At 33.2% G+C, this 21,289-nt stretch overlaps 2 protein-coding genes and 1 non-coding gene across 4 annotated transcripts; 2 read left to right on the forward strand and 1 right to left on the reverse strand.

Annotated features, from left to right (window-relative positions):
- Nucleotides 1-12,646: 12,646 nt before the first annotated feature.
- Nucleotides 12,647-15,804, forward strand: LOC112284508 (calcium-dependent protein kinase 7). Its single transcript, XM_024524361.3, has 2 exons — nucleotides 12,647-14,901; nucleotides 15,557-15,804. Exon 1 carries the CDS (start codon nucleotides 13,229-13,231, stop codon nucleotides 14,801-14,803), a length of 1,575 nt encoding a protein of 524 aa, XP_024380129.1. The 5' UTR covers nucleotides 12,647-13,228; the 3' UTR covers nucleotides 14,804-14,901; nucleotides 15,557-15,804.
- A 2,463-nt stretch (nucleotides 15,805-18,267) lies between these two features.
- On the forward strand, nucleotides 18,268-20,546 carry LOC112284510 (uncharacterized). 2 transcript variants are annotated; one of them, XM_090252193.1, is made up of 2 exons: nucleotides 18,268-18,718; nucleotides 19,811-20,546. In XM_090252193.1, exon 2 carries the CDS (start codon nucleotides 19,874-19,876, stop codon nucleotides 20,177-20,179), a length of 306 nt encoding a protein of 101 aa, XP_090108319.1. In that variant the 5' UTR covers nucleotides 18,268-18,718; nucleotides 19,811-19,873; the 3' UTR covers nucleotides 20,180-20,546. The 2 variants fall into 2 exon arrangements, with proteins under 2 accessions (XP_090108319.1, XP_090108320.1); XM_090252194.1 differs by having other exon boundaries at nucleotides 18,398-18,997.
- Nucleotides 20,547-20,859: 313 nt separating this feature from the next.
- TRNAT-UGU (transfer RNA threonine (anticodon UGU)) lies at nucleotides 20,860-20,931 on the reverse strand. The gene has a single exon. It is a non-coding gene; the product is annotated as a tRNA-Thr (tRNA).
- Between the last annotated feature and the right edge of the window lie 358 nt (nucleotides 20,932-21,289).

A 21,289-nucleotide genomic window follows, 5' to 3' on the forward strand; every position in this document is an offset into this window, starting at 1 on the left:
ATCTTTGTTATAAAAATAAGATCTTGGTCTTTGATACTCTTTTACAATCACTATCTTCGAATATAGCCATAAATACTTTTAAGAATAAATTCAAATTATAAAGGAGTTGTGAATCCTTTCCCATTAATGGTATAAATCAAAATGAAGCACTTCCAGATAGAAGTGGGCCTATGAATCCAACTTGAGTAAATCCATTAGGATATTGGAAGAGATGCAATCTTAGATAGAGCTTCACTAATGGCAAAAATCTTCAAAATTTTGATCTCATTCCATTAAACTTATGTGACATACTGATCTATTTATCCAGCATACTTATAGAAGCAAAATTTTTTGGATTTGGTTATTAAGTTGATCTAATTCTTTTTTTCAATTGCACAACTTCTTGATATATATTTTAAACTTCTCCATGGGCATAAGATTATTGTTTCTATAGTTGGCATTGGTGATGCATGAAATTTCTACTCTAAGAGTGTTGACAAGTTTGTAAAGATTTGCGATAGTTATAAATCTATTTTCACTTCCACCAAGTATAGCATCTATGATTTTTCTTTCTATTTCAAATAACTTAACAAATTCACAAGTCAAATTAGAAGATAATCCATGATCTCTAATATCAAATGAAAATTTCTACAAAGAAAGATAATCTACTTTCTTTAAGGAAAAAAATGGTATTAAAAAATTCAATAGTTTGTTTAAAGGTGGATAATTTGAAACCTTCAAAATACAACAATATAAGTGAAATAATCCATATTTCTAAAATAAGATAAGAACAATAAGTTAGCATTCTTAAAAAATTGTTAATGACATGAATCTTGAAGAAAGAAATCCTCAATATATTCTTCTGTCTCTTAATAGAACTAGAAAGTCATTCAAAGATGATATAGTATTAAATTAGAGTGGCTATTGCCAAAATTAAGAAGACTAGAAAGTCTTGAAACAAGATTAAGGATTAGAAAGATATTGACAAGAGTGAAGAAGGCTTCACTCTTACCTTCATATATACTCTTAACTAAGAGCTACGTGATAATGTCCTATAGAATCTCTAAAATATATTGACTTTATAAGACGTGTATCTTAAGTCACAAAGCAATTTTTTATATGTATGCCATATATTTAGCTTGTTTTGCAAGCTATCAATATGTGGTTAACTTATTGATCAAGTTTTTAACCTACTAATCAACTACAAACATATGTAAAGTCAAAGCATCATCTATAAAGCTTAAAAAAAGTTTCTCTAAAAATATACTAAAGTAAATCTAATTTTATTTACTTCTACTTAAATATATAAGTAAATATTAAAATAAATATATATGTTTGTGATATTTTTTTATTTTATTATATTATAATTATCTTTTATTGTCATAAATTTTACTTGAGTAATTTGTCATTGTCAACAACTAATAAGCGCTAATTTCTTTGGTTTAATTTTGATTTTTTCTTATGTATTGTTGGAGATGAAGATCTAATGTGAATTTTTAGATTTTATTTTAAATATCTTCTTCTAGTTGTAAGTATTTTTTTTTGGAAGTTTTTCATCACTACCTTATTTTATGTTTGTATTAGTTTGTATTGATAGACATATTGTAGGAATGAAGTAAGGTTAATGGCTAGCAAGATTCTTTTGTTCACGGATATGTTGGATCTATAGGGATGCAGAGGTAATTGTTGATGAATTGCAAAGCTTGGTAGCTTTATAAATACAAGTTGCTCTTTTAGCCTTTAGATACTTATAAGTATTCAAGTAGCTTCTTTTATGGTGCATACTAGGAGTTGATATTATTGATCTTCTTCACTATGAGACTTAGATAATAACCACATTAAGGACTTTGGATCAAGGGTGGATATTAACCATACTTTTTAACCTATTTTAGCATTGGATATCACTCAAAGACTTTAGATTTCGAAGATAGACATATTTTATGAGATGAAAGATGATCTTTGCAATCTAGTGAGAGATAGATTCTCAAGAAGAATTAAAAGCATTTTTTTATCAAATTTGAGACTCATGTTTTAAACATAGATGAAAGAAAAGCATAAAAAGTCTCTCTTTTTCAATGAGTGAAATGCCTATGAGCTCGTATCACAATACTTGGAATACAAGGCACTCAAAATCTATGGAAATTGGAATGAAAAATACTCATTTGAGTTGCATAAAATAGAACATTATTGAAAGATATGCATAGAGCTTATTTCAACTTTTAATGAGAGTGCTATTGAAAGCTTCATGTCTATGGTGAAGAAAGAAGATTTAATCCAAAAAGAAGTTGATGCATCTTCAAAAGTTAAAAAAAAATAAAAAATAAAAATAAAAATAAATAAAAAACTTTTTTCTTAATAAGCACTTCAACTATTTTGATAGCATTCCTGAAGCATTGAAAGCAATTTTATTAGCAATAAGAGATTTCTATTATTTGAACATCTCCAAATATTTATTAAGTACTTGAAGCATAAGTATAGAAGTTTTAGGCATGATAAAAAGTAACACATTTAAGACTTTTGTCATGAAAAAAAAGATACTTCACATATCATGTATATTTATTTGGCTTAGTTTGTAATAGAATCAAGAAGTTTATTTATTGAAAGCCAATTTGGTAAAATTTTCTTATCTAAGATTGACAAGAGATTCTTAGATTTAATAACATTAAAAATTATTCATAATTATGACAACAATACAACATTAGCACAAGCATTTATTGAAATTAAAAAATGCAATAAGTCACTTTGTCAATATGATATTATTAATATAGTAGCTTGGATGACAAATGTATCTAAGTCCAAAAAGATAGCAATTATTATAAGTAGCTTGGTAGAAATTCAATCTGAAAAGATTATATATTGTTGGAGGTATATTAAATATAATCATATAAAGAATAATCTCAATTGTCTCAAGAAAAAGATAGCCTTATATATGAAGAAGTTTAAGCCAAAAGCTGAGATGGCTAAACTAGAAGATAAATCTAAAAAAAATAATTATAGTATATTGATTATAGTAAGCTTAACTACAATGAAGATAATTGCTTCATATTACATCCACACAAATGATTTATTTTAGATTAAAAAATATATATATTTTAGAAGCTAAAATTACTAAACTAGAGAAGAGATTTAATAATATGGTTTCATCAAGCCAAGTCACCAGATTTCATATGACTTCTAAAATTAGAACTAATTCTTCTTTTTTAGAAAATTATACATTTAGAGCATCGAAGAAAATAATGGTTACAACTACTAGTTGTATTCAAATAACAAGTAGAAATATGGTATCTACAACAATTGAAGTATTAGAACTTTTGTTTGGCCATTCAAGTAATCATAGAGATCTTAATACTCATATATAATTACCTTTATCTTTTAGCTTTATAAATATTAATTCTATAACAAAGTCTTCTAATTTAACTTCAATACAAGATGAAGATATTAATATTAAAAATACAATATATACTTTGGCTTATAAAGTATTGAATATGCCTACATTTTGTAGTGTTGACTTGTGGACTTCAAAATTTAAACTAACAAGAATCTTTCAAATAGCTAATAAAATATTAAATGATAAAGTACATATGGTATTTTTAGAGAAGGCTCAAGCAATAACAAAGCCTTCAATACATGAAAATTTAGCTAAATTACAAGCAAATCTTACAACTGAAATTATTGTCATATTTCATGAAGATTACTTAAAGGCCACAAACATAAATCCTTCAAGTGATGTGCCATTGGCTATAAAAGTAGCATTTTTATTTGATGTTGTAGCTAGACATGTTTAAGAATGTCAAAATTTATGCCCAAGAGTTGTATGGTTAGTTAACAACAATAATGTGCTAGTTGTTAGTCATACTAGTGGCAATACCACTTGTACTACATGTTTGGACATTATGTTAGATTCTAAGACTCAACTAATTATGATTAATAAGGAGCTTGCTCAAGAATTAGATTTTATTCCTACAGACTTAGAACCTTGTCCTTTCACCATTGTCACTTTAATAGAAGGCACAAAGCAAGCTACCGACTATATCAAACCATTTTTGTAATTAATATTTTGTATTAGATATAGTCCACTTTATTCATACTTATTTCTAAAATGTGCAGTAATTAGTACCATCAACTATGATATTTTAGTAGATCAAAAAATTCTTAGCCTAAATAATTGGATTGAAGAAGTATGGATTTAACTAAGATGGTCTATTGGTAATGGAAGAAAAGAATGCATTTTAGTCATATTTGTATGAATTTCTATGATTGTGTCAATAGTAATCTTATTTAATTGTAGTGCATTAGCATCTAATTTGCCTTATGGAGTGAATCTATTAAAAAAATATTATCATTTATATTCTATTCTATAAGACCAACTAATCTATTTTCTTTAGAAGTTCATGCAAAACCTTGAAAGGATCCATTTTTTGCATAAAAAATATGTGCAAAACTTTTTTTCCAATGTGAAGAAATTGTATCTCATTGAATATATTCAAAATATCAAAATCTTCTTTCTTTCCTACTTTTACTCAATTTATTCATTGGCATCCACCAAATTAAGATATTATCCTTATAGAGTTCTTTATAGGCATTGCTATAGATTTGATAATAGTATTGAAAGCTAAGCTTATTATTTGATGATTTTTTTATATTGATACTAAAATTATACTTAACCAAGTAGTCTAACATTATCTCTAAAGATTATTAGTTATGTATTCTAAATAATTACAACCTCCTACCATTCTTGGTTGTTTTAGCTAATTCTTTTGTGATATCATCCTTATTAATGATGAAAATTTTAGAAGATTAGACAATATAGATTTATTTATTATTAGATGACCTTATTAAGGTCAATTTTGTACTAGAATAGATCAAGGTTTAGATGATCTTTGATCAAATTTATTTATAGATTTGATACGACTTATACAATAGTGGTTTAAGCATCAAATCACACTACTTGAGTATATTTTTAAAAATGTACCATCATTGAATAACATTCAAACACAAGTATTGAAATCTTATCAATACTTGGTCCTCCAACCTATGTGGATGTTGTGGCTTTCAGCTCCTATATCTATTAACCTCATTTAATTTGGACTAACTTGGCATTATCTCATATATTTATTAAATTAATTTTTAGAATTAAATAACTTTTTGGATGCCATATTGATGATAATTTTAATAATAATTAAATTATTTTAGTTATTATTAAGATTGATGAATCTCTTCTTTCCTTGATTAATAAGATAGAGGCACCTTGTGGTACATTTTCTATATTTATAATATTTTTAACATCATTTATATTTTGAGTACATGGATTAGGTATAGTTTGGGATATCAATTTACAAATCTATATAGAATCTAATACTCATGAAAGGGAGCATGCCATGGGCTTTTAATTCACACCACAAGTACTTATGATCTTACTAAAAGATAACTTTGTTTTTTTATTAAGCCGAGCTATAGACTTCAATACTTTAATATAGATTTTTGGCATATGCCTTATTATTCAAAAGCATTTTCATGACCATATTAATACTTTGAAGTCAAAGAACAATGGTCAAAAGAAAATGGATCCTAAACTTACAAAGATTGAAAAATCCAAGTCATTTTTTTTATATAAAAAGACATGCAATTGATGAGCTACAAACTCAATGTGTCTTTATAATTTTAGCTAAAGACTTAGAGAAAACAAATATTCAAATGACTCTCTTATAAGATTTGTTTTTATAAGATATTCCATGTTCTATCAATATTTTTAATTCACACAAACGTTGTGGTCATGAAGTCCTTCATTTGGTTAGAGGTGATTCAAAGGAACTTTTTAGATGGCATATAGCCACATATTTGATTTTAATATCAAGTTTTGCAACTATGTTTTTGACCACAATTCTAATGAAGAATTGGACAAGAATCAAGTAATTAGCAATGTATGAGAAGATCTTGCAATCTTATACAAGCTTCAATAAAGAATATTTCTTTTAGTTATTTCTAACACAAAAAGAAATAGAACTAGTTACTAAATAATAAGAGTTTGTTGAAAGAATAATTTGTTATTTTGTGTATGGTTTGATAGAGCTACATACATAATTTCAATGCTAGATTAAAGAATCTCTTTAATATAACAAATATATGAAGAATTTGGATATTTTGAGGTGTGCATGTCATATTCTATATTGCATAATCTAAATTAGTAGAATAATATGAATCAATAAGTAGCTACATATGTTTCTTGGTGTGAAGTATGTGATAGAATTAGATCAAGCTTTAATACCTTATCACTCCAATTGAAGCCATTACCTATCATAGATTTGTATTATTATTGGTCTTTGAATTTTATTAGATCATTTGTTATTATCTTATAAAGAATTAAGTATGAATTAGTGAAAGTAGAGCATTTTAGCAAATGAATTGAAGTTGTGGCTTTACTACAAAATTCTTTAAAGATTTTTAAGCTTTAAGTACTAAAGCTTTGATAGACCATCATTTCATGTCTGGAAATCATCTTGAGATAGATGGCTTAACTATGCACATTGTACAAACTATCAAATATGGTTTAAAAAAGTATAGATTATTTCATGGCAACAATCACAATTCAAACTTGATATTTCTATAGATTTCAATAGATTATTGCTTGCATAGATAAGTATCTTTGATATCTTATAGTTCTTTTCAATTATTAAATGGATAGAAGTCAATTCTATGGAACTCAATACATAAAAAGTTAGCTCTAATTATAAATCTAGATAATCTTGATGTTTGGACTCAATGTCTATATGACCAAGTAGAGTTCTTTAAACAAGCCATATTTATGGCTATAGATAACTTATTTATTTTCTAACATTGTCACAATTTATAATATTCTTATATTTATAATAGAGCTTAATAACCTCAATTGTAAAGATTTTTTAATAAAGATTATGTATATTTACAATGAGAGATGCCTACAACACTTGATGTTAAGGCAAGGTGCACAATTTTATGTATAAAGAATATATTGCTTAGTGGTATTTTTTTTGTTAGAAGGCAAGGATGGACAAGAATATTGGAAGCATTTAAAGAATTGTATTCCTTGTCGTCTTCCTATTGATGATTCTATACATCTTGAATTGGCAATTGTTGCAATTGGTCTTCTTTGTTTTATATGTAGTGAGAAGAAAAAAGCTACTACCATATTTTTATATCATCAATGCCCATGTAGGTGGCATATAGCATATTTGATACCACTTCTTTCAACTCTCCCATCAAAAGATTAGATTTTTTTTTATTATAAAAAATCTTCTAGCCATGCGTCATTTCATGATAAGGATTAAAGATTTTTTCTATTGTGTTTGTTACACACTCTTATGGTCTAACTGCTACAATATTACTTTGGAAGAATACAATTGAGCATTCAAATCATTGTGGTGTTTATCTTTAATAATACATATTTTATAGTCATAATTGACTAGTGGGACTCTAAATCAATTATAAAGGGCATTTGAGAGTATTTTGGATGTGCATTGTATTTGGTTTAAATTACATACTAAATAATTGATTTATAGCACTTAATGTATTGCATGTAACAATCTTTGTTTACATGAGAGCTGTCACATGATATAGTATCAAAAGCCAAATCATGTCAAATGCATGCAATTTCGTTTGGTTAGTGGTTTTTCATCCATTGATAGTTTTTTTGTAAATTGACTTATTCATATCAATTAAGATTTGAATGCTTAAATAAATAAAAAAAAAATCCTTGACTTGATATTCTTGTCAAGTCAAGTCTTATGAGTGATTTTGAGAATTAAAAAACTTGTAAGAGTTTGCTTGGCTATGGTATTTTAGCCATTTTAATAAAGTATTAGGGTTTTTCTAAATTTCACACTTGCACTCTCGGATTCTTCTTTTGTGGTAAGAAAGATAATCTGACTTAGTTTAATATAGATTTCTAATCTTTCTTTGAAATTATATTGGGTGTACATTTGTATTTGATTTAAACTACATACTTTATGATTTGTTTGTAGCACTTAATGTATTATGTAACAATCTTTGTTTACATAACAATTAAAGTATTCTAAAAACCTTATAGAATATTTTAGAATATTCTATTGATCTTTTTAAAATATTTTTATTTAAATATTTTAAGAATATTCTAAAAACTTCTAGAATTTAATAGAATATTCAAAGAATATTTACATAATCTTCTTGTTGAATGTCTATAATAGGTAGCATGAATCTTATTAGTTGTATTATATTTTTCAATTCATATATTTTTTTTTACATTTGTATTGTAATATCTTTTATTTCTATAAAAAAAATTATAAAAATATGTTATATACCAATTTCATGTAATACAAAAAAAAAATAGTAGTTAATTTTATAATTTATGTAGAACTAAAAAACTTTATTAAAAAATTATTAAATTATTGATGTTGACTTCAATAAATTTAATTATATATATGCATATAATTTTAATATTTTTTCAACCAATCTAATCAAACTATCATAGATATAATTTAATATATTAATAAAAATTAATATTTTATTATAATAATAATGATAATAATACTAATAATATTTCAAGTTAATTGAGTGGCCATGCCAAGACTTAAAAGATTTATAATTCGTAATTTAAATAAAAATCTAAAAAAAATTCCAAAAATGAAGATATTTTCAATCTTATTTTTATGTAAAATATTTACAAGGCTTGTAAATTTTTAAATTAATTTAAATTCTAGATTTTTAAAAAATCTAAAAACTTAAGTTTTATAATACTTAAGATATATATATATATATATATATATATATATATATATAGGAATATTAAATTAACCTTGACTTTTGAAAACCTATCAAAATCATCATTGTATGTCTCTCTTCTTCCCTCTTTTGTCCTTATTCTTTTTATTTCTAACCTTTTTCTCCCATTTCAACCTCTTCTTTTTCTCTATTGTTGTATTATGTGTATTGTTGCTTGAAAATGCACCAAGCACCTAATTATAGAATATAAATAGAAATACAACAATAATTCTACCAAGTCTAATATAATCCTAAATAAATTTCAAGTAGTTCTTAATAATTCCAATAAAATCTTAACTAATCAAAATAAATTTAAAAGAAGTCACAAAAGAAATATAAAGAAGTCATAATTTAACTTCAAAGAAAGAAAATAAAGAAATCTTTAAAAAATATAAAAATAAAATTATAAAGAAATAAAAATAAGCTTAAAGAAATTCTACAAATAGAAATTTTATAAAAAAAAATAATCAACAATTCTTTTAAAATATTAAAAATAGAAATTCTAAATAAATCTTAAGTAAATCTTAATCAACTTTAGTTTAACTCTAACCAAAATTCTAATGAATCTTAACCAAATCTAAGATCAAATGCTAATTAAAATCTTAATTAAAATCCTAATGAACCATAATTAAATCCTAGATCAAATCCTCAACAAATTCTAAATCTTAATCTTAAAAAAAAAATCTAAGGAAATCCAAAACCTTAAACAACTCCAAGAGAATCCCAAGTAAATTTTAATTAATTACTATTAGCTATTTGAAACCTCAATTAATGTTGATTAAATTATAGATCTTAACTAAAATTTTATCCACACTTCAAACAACAAGTAATTAACAAGAATAAAAAGTTTGAAAAGAATCAAACTTACCAATTGCAAGAAAAGCTCTCAAAACCTCTTGATTGTTGGCCATCATACTTCTCCAACTCAAATGTTGATCTTTCAACACCAATTTCTTCTTCCTCAATTATTCAATTATTCCAAAAAATCAAACTATGTGTAGATATTCAAGTCTTAAGTGAGCTTTCAAAATATTTCTTCAATTCAATTTGCAAATATTGCTACATCTTAAAATCACTCACTGACACTAAATCTCAAATTTTTGAGACTGTAATCCACAAAAACCTTCATATGTTTCAATCCAACTACTTAATTGACCTCAAATTTTGCACATACATTAAAAATAAGCAAAAAAACAGCTTGCAAAAATTTCATTTATACTTATGCCACAAAACTTAAGAAATTTTCAAATTTATAAACATAATTTTATTTCTCAGAATCTAAACTACCTGAAAACATCACTAAATTTGAAAATCTTTCAAACTTTCAATATTCATCTAAATAATATAAAATTAATGCCAAAAAAAAATCAATTATTCTCTCAAATTTGACTCTTTAATTTGCAAAAGATCCTAGAATTGTCATAGGCACGTGGTTTTGTACCTCAAGGTCTAATTTTGACTTCAGTTGACAATTAGTCCTCTCAAGATATCAAATTTTGATAATTTGATGTAAATTTTGCTTTAATCTATTTTTAATTCTTTCTTAAATATACATATATTAATTTCTTGTCTCATTTATTTTGATTTAGCTCATTTATACTTCTACAAAGCAAATAGAAGCTCTTTCTATAAAAGGTAGTAATAAGACTAAACTTTTTACTACCTTTTTATAATTTATCATTATTTTTCTACTACATCTTTCTATTAGGTTCCTCTATAATAACATTCATTTTTTTATTTTTCACATATAGTTGTATTATCATACAACACCATTCCTAACATTTGTTGAAGAATTAAAATTGCAAAAGAAGTTGGCTAGTTCTAAAGAATGAATGTAGAGTTTTCTATTTTTCAAAAACGTAGGGAAGCAAATTGAATGCTTAAAAATTCTGAAAATGTTGCTTGCAAATAGAAGAAGAACTCGCAATAAAGCATGAAAATTCTACCTCTCAAATGGTATTTATATTTATTTCACCTCTATACCTTTTTGTTTTGTATTACATGATATGTATTATATTGCATAGCCATGGATTGAAATTTGGGGCTTTTATAGACACCTTCTAGATTTTTGAATTGAATTTGTAGGAAGATTAACAACAAAAAGCTTAGAACAAAAGGAAATTAAAATTTATACTTTAAAGGTAATGCTTGTAACAAAATCACTATCTCTTGCTGAGGTAGTTATTCTTAGCATAAAGATCTTGCTTGATGGTAAAATGCTATGCTATCAAATATCCATCATAGTTCTCTTAAAGGACCATTTCTCTTATATTAGCAATATACTTATCTATAATCCAATTATGCAAGACAATAAGAATTCAAAGCAAGTAAATTTTTTTACATTATTTTACACGCCTCATTACAATACTTCCTTCTATAATAATGTTTTGGATGTGAATATAGAGCCATGGTGCATTAAATGGATCTCTATCTTTGACAACATCTTCCAAAAGTACTAAGATAGATGGCTAGTATTTTCAAACCCAAGCATGCTAAGCTTGATTATTTGCTTAGGTTGCAAGAGCATATAATTGAGTATTTTGTAAATGCTATGCCATTTTCTTGTGTATTAGCTTTCAATGACATGAATTTATTTGTATTTTCACTTGACTAAATTTTATAAGGCCAATACTTTGCATATGATTTTGACTCAAATCACATATATTCTCTTCTTTCGTTGAAGACAGACACTACAAATGGAAACGAGAAAAAAGAGCTAGAATCAAGGACGAGGCCTAAGAATAAGATAAACAGAGGAGGGAGTTAAGAACATAGACAAAGAATAGACACTAAAAATAATGATGAGGGATATGACAATTATTTTGACATGTGGATCAATTTAACATCTTTTCTTTTTCTTTTTCTTTTTCTTTTTTTCTCTCGCTCTCTATATATGTACATATGGTATTGTTAATACCATCATAGATTTTATTTAAAACTTTCCAAATCAATCAATGTATTATTGAAATTTACATCAAGTATAAATAAACATATTATAAATCATGACTAAATAAACTTAACAATACTTAAGTACCATAAGACAGAGAAAAAGATGTTTTTAATTGCACAAAAAATATATTAAAATAATTATATATATATATATATATATACATATACATAAAACATATTCTTTCTTTCTTTCTTTCTGTTAAAATATCTATCTATCTTTAATGCATAAGTGTTTTTATATAAATAAATAAATAAATAAAATAATTTAACAACTAAAAATTGTATAAAAAATACAGTAATATCATTACAAACACATATATTTTATATGAAGGAAAATCTTTTTAGAGTGAATGCTTACATTTGGATTCTCCAACAGAGCCATCTAAAAGATTGTGTGGAATTTATGATTTATAAAGAAAGAAAAACATAACCAAATAAATTTATTATCATTTCTCTACCTAAGATGAAATAAAATAAAATAAAAATGACTACATTATTTATTTTATTCTTTGTGAGATGTACATGAGAATTCATAGTTATTCGTCCTTCAAAAGCTTGCATTGTAAATGTATGTCATACTTGTCCACACCACTATCGGATTTCGCCACACATTCTGTAAAGTCCCCAACACATTTCTTTTTTCTTTTTTCTTTCTCTAAATGCTCGGAATTTTTATTTTATATATTTATTTATTAGGTAAGGAATTGTGACTAAGAGCTAGGACCATGACGGTAGCGGGGTCACAGCAGGCCCCTGGGCCCCATATAATAAACGGCCCTCATACTGTACGTGTGAGAAAGAGACGTACGGCGGTACGCCACGTCAATAAATGAAAATAATTCATCCATATGTGTAAAATAATAGTAACATCCGTCCGTCCATGCGCCATCCCTCGCGGGCCCATACACGTTACAAGCCTCATAGGCAACATATGAGCCTTGGAGGAGGAGAGGAGACAGGGAGCGCGGAGGCGTAGAGTCTGCCGCTCCTTTTCCTTCCTCATCATCGCTGTCCGCCCGCTGGTACCCCAGATCTGTGCCCATTGTACACGCCCCAATGTAATCGCAAGCTTTGTCTTGGTGAAGCCGGGACTAAAATGCAGCAGGGCAGGATCTCGTAGGGCTGATTTCGTCGCACCGTGGGGTGATTTTGTCGTAATGGTACTACTGTCTTCTCGTTACGGAATCACACTCAAATAGGGCTTTCGGATTTTTGCAACCCTTGGGAAGGAGAATTTTGTGGTGTTTTAGAGAAAGAGCTTGTTAAATATTAGGGTATGCTTCGCGATTCTGAAGTTTGCCGGACTTGCATGATATGTGATGGAGGCTGTGCGGTAGGGTCGAGAGGCTTTTACTCGTGGTTTTGTGGCGGAGGGTTACGGTAATTGGAAGACGTCATTTGAGAAACTATAATGCTCGGGATTTGTAAAGAGGAATCGGGTTTGAGGTGGAAAGGTTTACTGAGGTAACGAGTTCATCCTTGAGGAGGTTTAGTAAGGGATAGTGGTTGTGAATCGATCAAGGTTGAAATGGGCAACTGTTGTGTAGGATCTTCTACAAAGAAGTCCAGGAAGGAGCGTAGGCCAAACCCATTTGCACAGGGTGATTATCACACTAACCTTCAAATTTTGAAGAATCAGCCGAAGGCAAGAATATTGGACAAGTATGTGCTGGGCAGAGAGCTCGGACGCGGGGAGTTTGGTATCACGTATCTGTGCACGGATAAGGAAACGCAGGAGATTTTTGCATGCAAGTCTATATCCAAGAAGAAGCTCAGAACTGCCGTGGATGTGGAGGATGTCCGGCGAGAGGTTGCGATTATGAAACACCTGCCTGAGCATCCTCACGTAGTTACCCTTAAAGGTGCATATGAAGATGACAACGCCGTGCACCTGGTTATGGAGCTTTGTGAAGGAGGGGAGCTCTTCGATCGGATCATTGCGCGAGGACATTACACCGAGCGAGGCGCTGCTCAAGTGACCCGCACCATTGTAGAGGTGGTCCAGGCGTGTCACAGACAGGGGGTGATGCACAGGGACCTGAAACCTGAGAATTTCCTGTTTGCGAACAAGAACGAGAACTCGCCCCTGAAGGCCATCGACTTCGGGCTCTCCGTGTTCTTCAAGCCGGGGGAGAAGTTCTCTGAGATTGTGGGGAGTCCGTACTACATGGCACCAGAAGTGCTGAAGAGGAACTACGGGCCGGAGGTGGACGTGTGGAGCGCGGGAGTGATCCTGTACATTTTGCTGTGCGGAGTACCTCCTTTCTGGGCGGAGACGGAGCAGGGCGTAGCGCAGGCGATTCTACGAGGGTTACTGGACTTCAAGAGGGATCCATGGCCGAAGGTGTCGGACTCGGCGAAGTCGCTGGTGCGGCATATGCTGGAACCGGATCCGAAAGCTCGGTACAATGCGCAGCAGGTGCTGGATCACCCCTGGCTGCAGAATGCCAAGAAGAACCCGAACGTGCCGCTGGACGCGGTGCGGTCACGGCTGAAGCAGTTTTCGGCGATGAACAAGCTGAAGAAGAGGGCCCTGCAGGTGATAGCGGAGCGCCTGGGTGGAGAGGAGATCGACGGGTTGAAGGAGATTCTCGAGAAGCTGGACATCGATAACATGGGTGTTATCACATTCGAGAAATTGAAGATGGGGCTCATCGAGATCGGGTCTCAACTGACGGAGCACGAAGTGCGGTTGTTGATGGAAGCAGCGGACGTGGACGGGAACGGGACCCTGGACTACGGGGAGTTCGTGGCAGCGGCGGTGCATCTGCAGCGTCTGGACGACGACGAGCACCTGCGAAAGGCATTCGATGTTTTCGACGTGAACGAAAGCGGGTTCATCGAGGTGGAGGAATTGAGGGAAGCGGTGGGAGAGTCGTTGACGGGGTCACCGAGCGAATCGGACGTGGTGCAGGGCATTCTGTCGGAGGTGGACCTGGACAAGGATGGCCGGATTAGTTATGAGGAATTTGCGACGATGATGCGGCGGGGCACGGATTGGAGGAAAGCTTCACGTCAATATTCACGGGATCGATTCAACAGTTTGAGCATGAGGCTACTAAGGGACGGGTCATTGAATCCTCCAAGCTACTCCATGAGGTAGAATGAGGCAGCTGCTGACAGGACTAATTGATTTACTACAATTCGGTGCAACCTTTTGGGCATCGATCGGCTGATGAGCACCTCGGAAGCTGTTGTTGGGTAAGTGGCGCGGGTTCGGAAGTGTGGTATGACCTTGAAGTGAAACTGTGGGATGGGCGATGCATGGCACCTGCACCAGATGACATTTTTGGTCGGGTCGTTGGTGGTCCTGTTTTAGGTTTAGGTGCAATAGATGATGGTTTGGGAGGATGCGGAGTAGCAATGCAAGGTTTATTTGCAGAAAATTGAGACTGTAGGATACTTATGGTCACAGTTCTAGGTCTGGTCTCTAGCAGTGCACATGCAGCTTTTTATCTATTTACTGCTGGTGATGTTGTTGGTCACAAGCTGTCTTGTCACCTTCGCACATTCTGTTTCTGGTTGTTGCAGCGCATATCTTGTTATGAATTAATTTACTGCTGCAGATGCTAATCATAACCTTTTCATTTTATTTTTTTTCCCTTAGCGTATTTTTCTTGTTCGTGTAGGATGTGGAATTTTTCAAAATTTTGAGATTGTACTATTTTTTAGGAGAGTTCGATGACATTGCTTGAAACGGAAGCTTCCATTTAATAATGATAGTAGAGTTGTAAATTGCGGTGGATTACACGTTCATGAGTCGGTTTGGTGCAGCACAGAGCTAGTAAATGTTTTCATTCACCTCTGCTGATTAGGTTCCTGCTATATATTGATGATTTTTGACGTGTGATTTCAGGTCCCAGTGAGTCGCTCCAGTGAAATCATGGCTATGGAGGTGTTGCTGTAACATTCTTCGTATGATTGCCACTTGCAAGTCTTTTTTGCAAGATAATCATGATTAAGGAGGAAGCTTTTCTGTTGTGAGCTTAGAGCTTCTTTGCTGCTGCGTGGTAAATCAAATTGTAATTTTTTTTGATTGTAGGCTTGCTTATTGCTCATGCCATTCTAGATTTGAGATCATTCAATAAGAGCATTTTTTCTAAATCCTAATTGTAGCATAGTATTGTGTCAAGCCTGATCTACGTTCTAAGGTGTACATCCAAGTCTGTTCACTAAACGTCATAGTCGTCGCTGTACTGATCATAATGATGGAAGTCTCCAACAACTTAGCATGAACAGCCAGAGGGAAGATAGCAAGAGAAGAAAAATTACGTTACCTTCCGCTCTTAGGAAACCTCTTCATCAAATTACAGAAGCATTTTTTCACTTTACTAGCCGAATTTAATAATGTTATCAATACTGAGTTGAGACCAGATTTAGGAAAAATCCTCTCCTGTCGTTCTTCCCAGGTCCTTTTACTCTCAGAGTGGATAGAAGACTTTGTAAATTAATCTTTTTAGTGCGTCATTTACCAGACCCACCGACAACTAGGGTGGCCGGACTCGGATGTAAAACGAACGAAACCCACCGTCATTTATTCCCAAGTCAACTCTCAATCTTGGAATTATCTCAGACTTGCTTGGGCTCTACTACAATTCTGATTCTGTAACCTACAGGTGGTAAGAAAAACAGATGAGTTACGGTATTGCATAAAAGAACCTTGAGATGGAATTGGCTCCTTGAGCTGATCCCATAGTTATTACTCACAAACTACGGAATGATCAGGTGCAATCGGAGAATTGATTTCCAGATAAGCATTGATTGTGTTGAATTTCTGGTTTGCCATCGTAGAGTATTTGGCGAAACGTTAATATTTGTGGTATTGTTTACGTGGGCCAGCCTACTTACAATTCTTCACACAGACTAGGGCGGTGAGAAGCAACATTAAGTCTCTGATCGCAGAAGCAGAGAGTTCAGTTTACACTCAAGCGTACAAAGATCGGTAGCTTTTAATTGTTTGGTTTGAGCTCGAAGATTTCACTGCACTTGTGAGCTTCTTTCTGTTCTTTCACAGCTAATTATTTTTGCGTCCACAACGTCGACAAATTATGATTGATTCAGAAGGGAAAAACCTAATTCTAGTAACTTTTCAAAACATTCACTTGTTCAATATTGGGTGTTAAAATCATGCTTTTTGTAATAGAGTCTCTTAATGGTGCACACCGAAATTGATTTTGTTGAAAATGAGTGACAACTAAAGGAAATAAACTGTGAATTTGTCACATGCTATTTGATATTTCCACTCTTGAATACATCAATATCCCACAGCCAACTATCATTAAGACCCTTCAATACCTATTGATGACATAGTCCTTGCAACCCATAGAAGATTTTATTTTTATTTTTAGACTTGTCATGTGCTGGTGAGGCATTCAAGAACAATCAACCGACTTATTTTTATTACTGTGATGATGAAAATAGTGTGATAGGGGAGAGAAGGAGCACAGTGAATTGTTTGAAGACGGTCCAACACTACCGAAGATATGCTAAAATTGTCATTCAAAATAACAATAAATATTTAAAATTATCAAAATAAGTAAATAAATAAAACCATGTTCAATTTATTGACCAATCTCCTTTTGAATAATAGAACCTACCTACATACCTACCTTTTATTTATATTACCACATGTTCCAAGTCATCAAAGATTATTACTAAACAAGGTATAACATGTTAAAATAAGATTATTTGACGACTTATTAAGATTATTTGACGACTTATTAAGATTATTTGACGACTTATTATATATATATATATAATAATAAAATTATATATATATATAATAATAATAAAATTATATATATATATATAATAATAATAAAATTATATATATATATATATATATACATATAAGGTTTACATTCAATTTTTCTGAATCAGTTATACATGTTTGCACAGTGCAAATTTTAGGAAACTGTATGCATTGTACTTAATTATCAAATAGCTTTCTAAAAGAAGACTTTATTACTATTTATTTATTTCTTATTAGTTCCATGAGTCTACGAGTAAATATCTCAAGAGCAAAATTAGCGATGTTCACGAACTCTTGAGTTCACAGTAGTAACCATTTAAATTATCTGACAACAAAGTAAAAGGCAATCCTGCTTACTTTTTGGACGTGAGCAACAACTAAACGAAAAGCTGACCGACTTTCATCCATAATACATCCATATTCGAATACGTATTTTCATCGAAAAGTTCCGGCTTCATTCATTTTTCCTCATCGTCGAAAAGGAAAAGGAAATGTAATACCGAGTAAGACAAGCCCGGTTACATCATAACGACCCACACGGTAAATACGCCCAACATGGCATTTATTATATTTAGCCATGTATGACAGGGATTGAGGCACCTCCCCAAAACGAGTACCCATTATCGCACACACCCATCTACATCCGACCCCGCCACGTCAGACACACAAATCCCTTCAATCCACCCCCATCAGCATATTTCATCTATTCATACAGATACCGTCAACATTCATCCATATTTGCTGCTTTCGACGACCGCATCGCCCGTCCATTCCAGAGTGATCGAACTGGGGCTGTCTCCTCCATTCTCAGCATCAGGGCCAGCACGGTCAAGTTGTGTTGTGTTTTCCGGATCGTGGTATCGAGCTGTTTTGGCGGTTAAAAGGATCCGTGAGAGACAGTTGCGGGTTGAAAGCCGGGGGGGGGGGGGAGGGGGATTGAGCGTGGGTTACCGTACGCGATACTGTTGGTGTTATGGTGTTGGCCACGATTAAAATTGACATACTTTTGAGGGCGAGAGAGATACAGAGAGCGCGAGGAAGAGGGTTTGAGAGTCGGGTTTGCAGTGGGCTGAGAGGGTTGGAGCGTTTTGGAACGAGTAAGTGGGTTTATGCGCTATTGGGTCGAGGAGATTGTGGCGGGAAGTTGGTTCTGAAGAGCGGGAGGTTTGCGGGAGTGCGCTGGTCGGAAGTGCCGGAGTTGAGATGCTGTTGAGGGTAGGGAAGGGGGTTTGGGACGGCCGCGTGACATTGAAGTAGCTATAGCTGGTACATCCTTCCCCTTCTATATGTGTAGCTATTGTTTTAGCGCACTTGCTTAACCAGGACTGGTGGTGAACTGGGGCTATTTAAGACGTTTGTGTTTTCTTCGTTGCCCGTGTCGTGATTTAGAGGTTCGGTTTTGGTGTGCGTGGGCGGCGGGTCATGCCATAAAAGTGGTTTTTGATGTCTTGGCTAGGTTAGCATCCTTGATTAAGTTAGGACAATGAGGCCTTGGCCGTGGAGGTGCTTCATGAACTTTGTGAGTTGAAGGAGCGCGTTTGCTTGGTAAGAGCGCGGAGCTCTAGGTTGTTTATCTCTGCATTCACGTGGAATCTTGCACTTGTGCAATTGCCGATGTGAACTGCCACACTACTGGGGTGATTTTACACTATGGGCTGCATCTTATTTTTCCCATATCAATGGTTTTATTGAAAGCGGTGATGATTGTGACAGTCGAGTGTTCGCTGTAGTTTCTCGCCATTGAGACCTTAAACACTTGAAAGAGAAGAACTTCCTTGATCTGAATTTATTGGTGTTTTGAAGGGGCATTGGGTGCCAGAAATACTATATATTGAGACGGAAGTGGTCTGTGATTTGGTTTCGAGAATTTCGGTTCAATCAATCTTGACTCTGACCGTCCTAGCATTGGACCTTTTCTAAAAGTTGTAGGCTTACCAGTTTCCTAAAAGGGTTACCAAGCTATCTCTGTTTGCAGGGAGTAATTTTCCAGTACATGTATAGAGAAACGAGGGTCTGGAACATGAATCGATAGCATCAGAATGTAGATGGAGAAAATTCACGAGCTGTTTGCAAGTTAGACTGATAGTGTGGATGGTTGTAGAGTTTAGAGATCGTTGGCCTCCTCCGCTCAATGCCACAGGACCTCTTAATCGCTCCACTGCCTTACTTGCAAACGGTTTCACGTTGTGCCTCCAAAAACGCCCAAGCAGCGATCTTAAGTAGTGATCATCCTGTAGGTAGCGGTATAGGGACATCTAGGAGGATCTTAATTATGTCGTAAGGAAGCTAGTTGAATTTTGACACTGAATCCTGAATGTTGTTACTCATCAAGCTTGAAATGTCGTGGGATATGTTCAGGTAACAAGTGAAAACATCATACGCCATAATTACGTAACACCTTTTTCCAAAAAGCGGGTAACCATGAGTCTGGGGTGTCTGGCATGCAATTCCTCTACACAGTCTTTCCGGATAGAGGAGACGTTTCAAAGGTCGTTGTCTACTCACTCGGAAGAAGGCGGTGCCTGTCTGATAGGATGCTTTGCACGAAGGCCCGTTCATCATCATACGTCAGCAGAGCCAACGCATCCTCAGGGTTCTAGGGTTGCTCCAATATCCGACACTGAGTGTGCACCCAGGTTGACCCGGTGTTATGCGATTCGCAGAGATTGTACATTTTTCAGGGATTGGTCGTTTAACGAAGTTGAAACAGCCACCCTAGTTGGTTAGATTTCCAACGAAAGTAGTTAGAGGAAAATGTTATAGTTTCTGTATGTTGAAACTGTTTGATGGTATGGTTTGAGTGATCAGCGGTGAGATGCCGTTTCTCACTGGAGACTTTCATGGCTGGGGCACGTTGAGTGTTCTGGGTGAGCCTTTGCTGGGAGATTCTTTTCTTTGCGCTATTTAACGGGTGTGCATTCCGTCCTTATTAGTGGAAAAAGGCTGGGTTTCTTGTGACACTAGATGCAATCTTAGTAGTGTGTTGTATTGAGGGGCGTTTTTGAAGGGAGTGGCAAGCATTTAGGTATTCTTCCGAGCGCTGTATTGCAACTGTACTATATTCATATGTAATTTATATAAGTTGTCATTTTAAGATGCTTTTGCTTAAGTGTGGATTATGTCAAAATGGACATGGGGTTCTCTATTTTAGTGGTTATCTACTGCAGACATCCCTCCTCCACTTATTGGAATCAGGAAATAGTACTCTCAAACCTCATGTACCAACTTCTCGTATTCACAGTTCTCGACCCACATTAATTCCGCCTGACCAGCACCTCTGTTTACTCGAAATGAACTAGGTTGCAGTAATACAGAGCCGCAACACTCTTACCCCATGTCCATCATATCAAACTGTCAGTGACATTTGTGTACTGCATAGCAAAACGATTCCAGGGACGCCGTGTCAATGCCTCCACGGTGGTTCGAACACCGGACCTTCAGTTTACAAGACTGACGCTCTACCACTGAGCTATAAAGGCTAAATAATCCCACCCGTGTACAATGCGATTAGTACTAAATATTTATATTAGCGTTGGTTCGCACTCGCTCATACATAACTGCAGTGCATTAAGTTTCTGTAAGGAGCGTTAAAATCAATCAACTATTTCAATGCATAGTCACAATAAGTGCTCTGTCTCTGTCGGTCTCAACATTAGTGCCACAGGATATGTAACAAGTGACGAAGATTAAGACCTCACTACTAACACGCTAACAATTGGGTGCAAAGAAACTAGAATGCATTAATTTGAACGAGTATTGGTTGACTGGAAATGTTCCGAAATTCTACAAGTTAGGTTTTACATGTATAATTTCTGTGATGAATTGCGGATTTTTGCA

The sequence above is a fragment of the Physcomitrium patens genome, chromosome 7 (assembly GCF_059467195.1).
Source record: "Physcomitrium patens ecotype Gransden chromosome 7, ASM5946719v1, whole genome shotgun sequence".
Lineage (NCBI taxonomy): Eukaryota > Viridiplantae > Streptophyta > Bryopsida > Funariales > Funariaceae > Physcomitrium > Physcomitrium patens.

What these genes read in the sequence shown, in the direction of transcription:
- LOC112284510 (XM_090252193.1), top strand. Translation starts at nt 19,874, where the DNA reads ATGAGTCTGGGGTGTCTGGCATGCAATTCCTCTACACAGTCTTTCCGG.
- LOC112284508 (XM_024524361.3), top strand. Translation starts at nt 13,229, where the DNA reads ATGGGCAACTGTTGTGTAGGATCTTCTACAAAGAAGTCCAGGAAGGAG.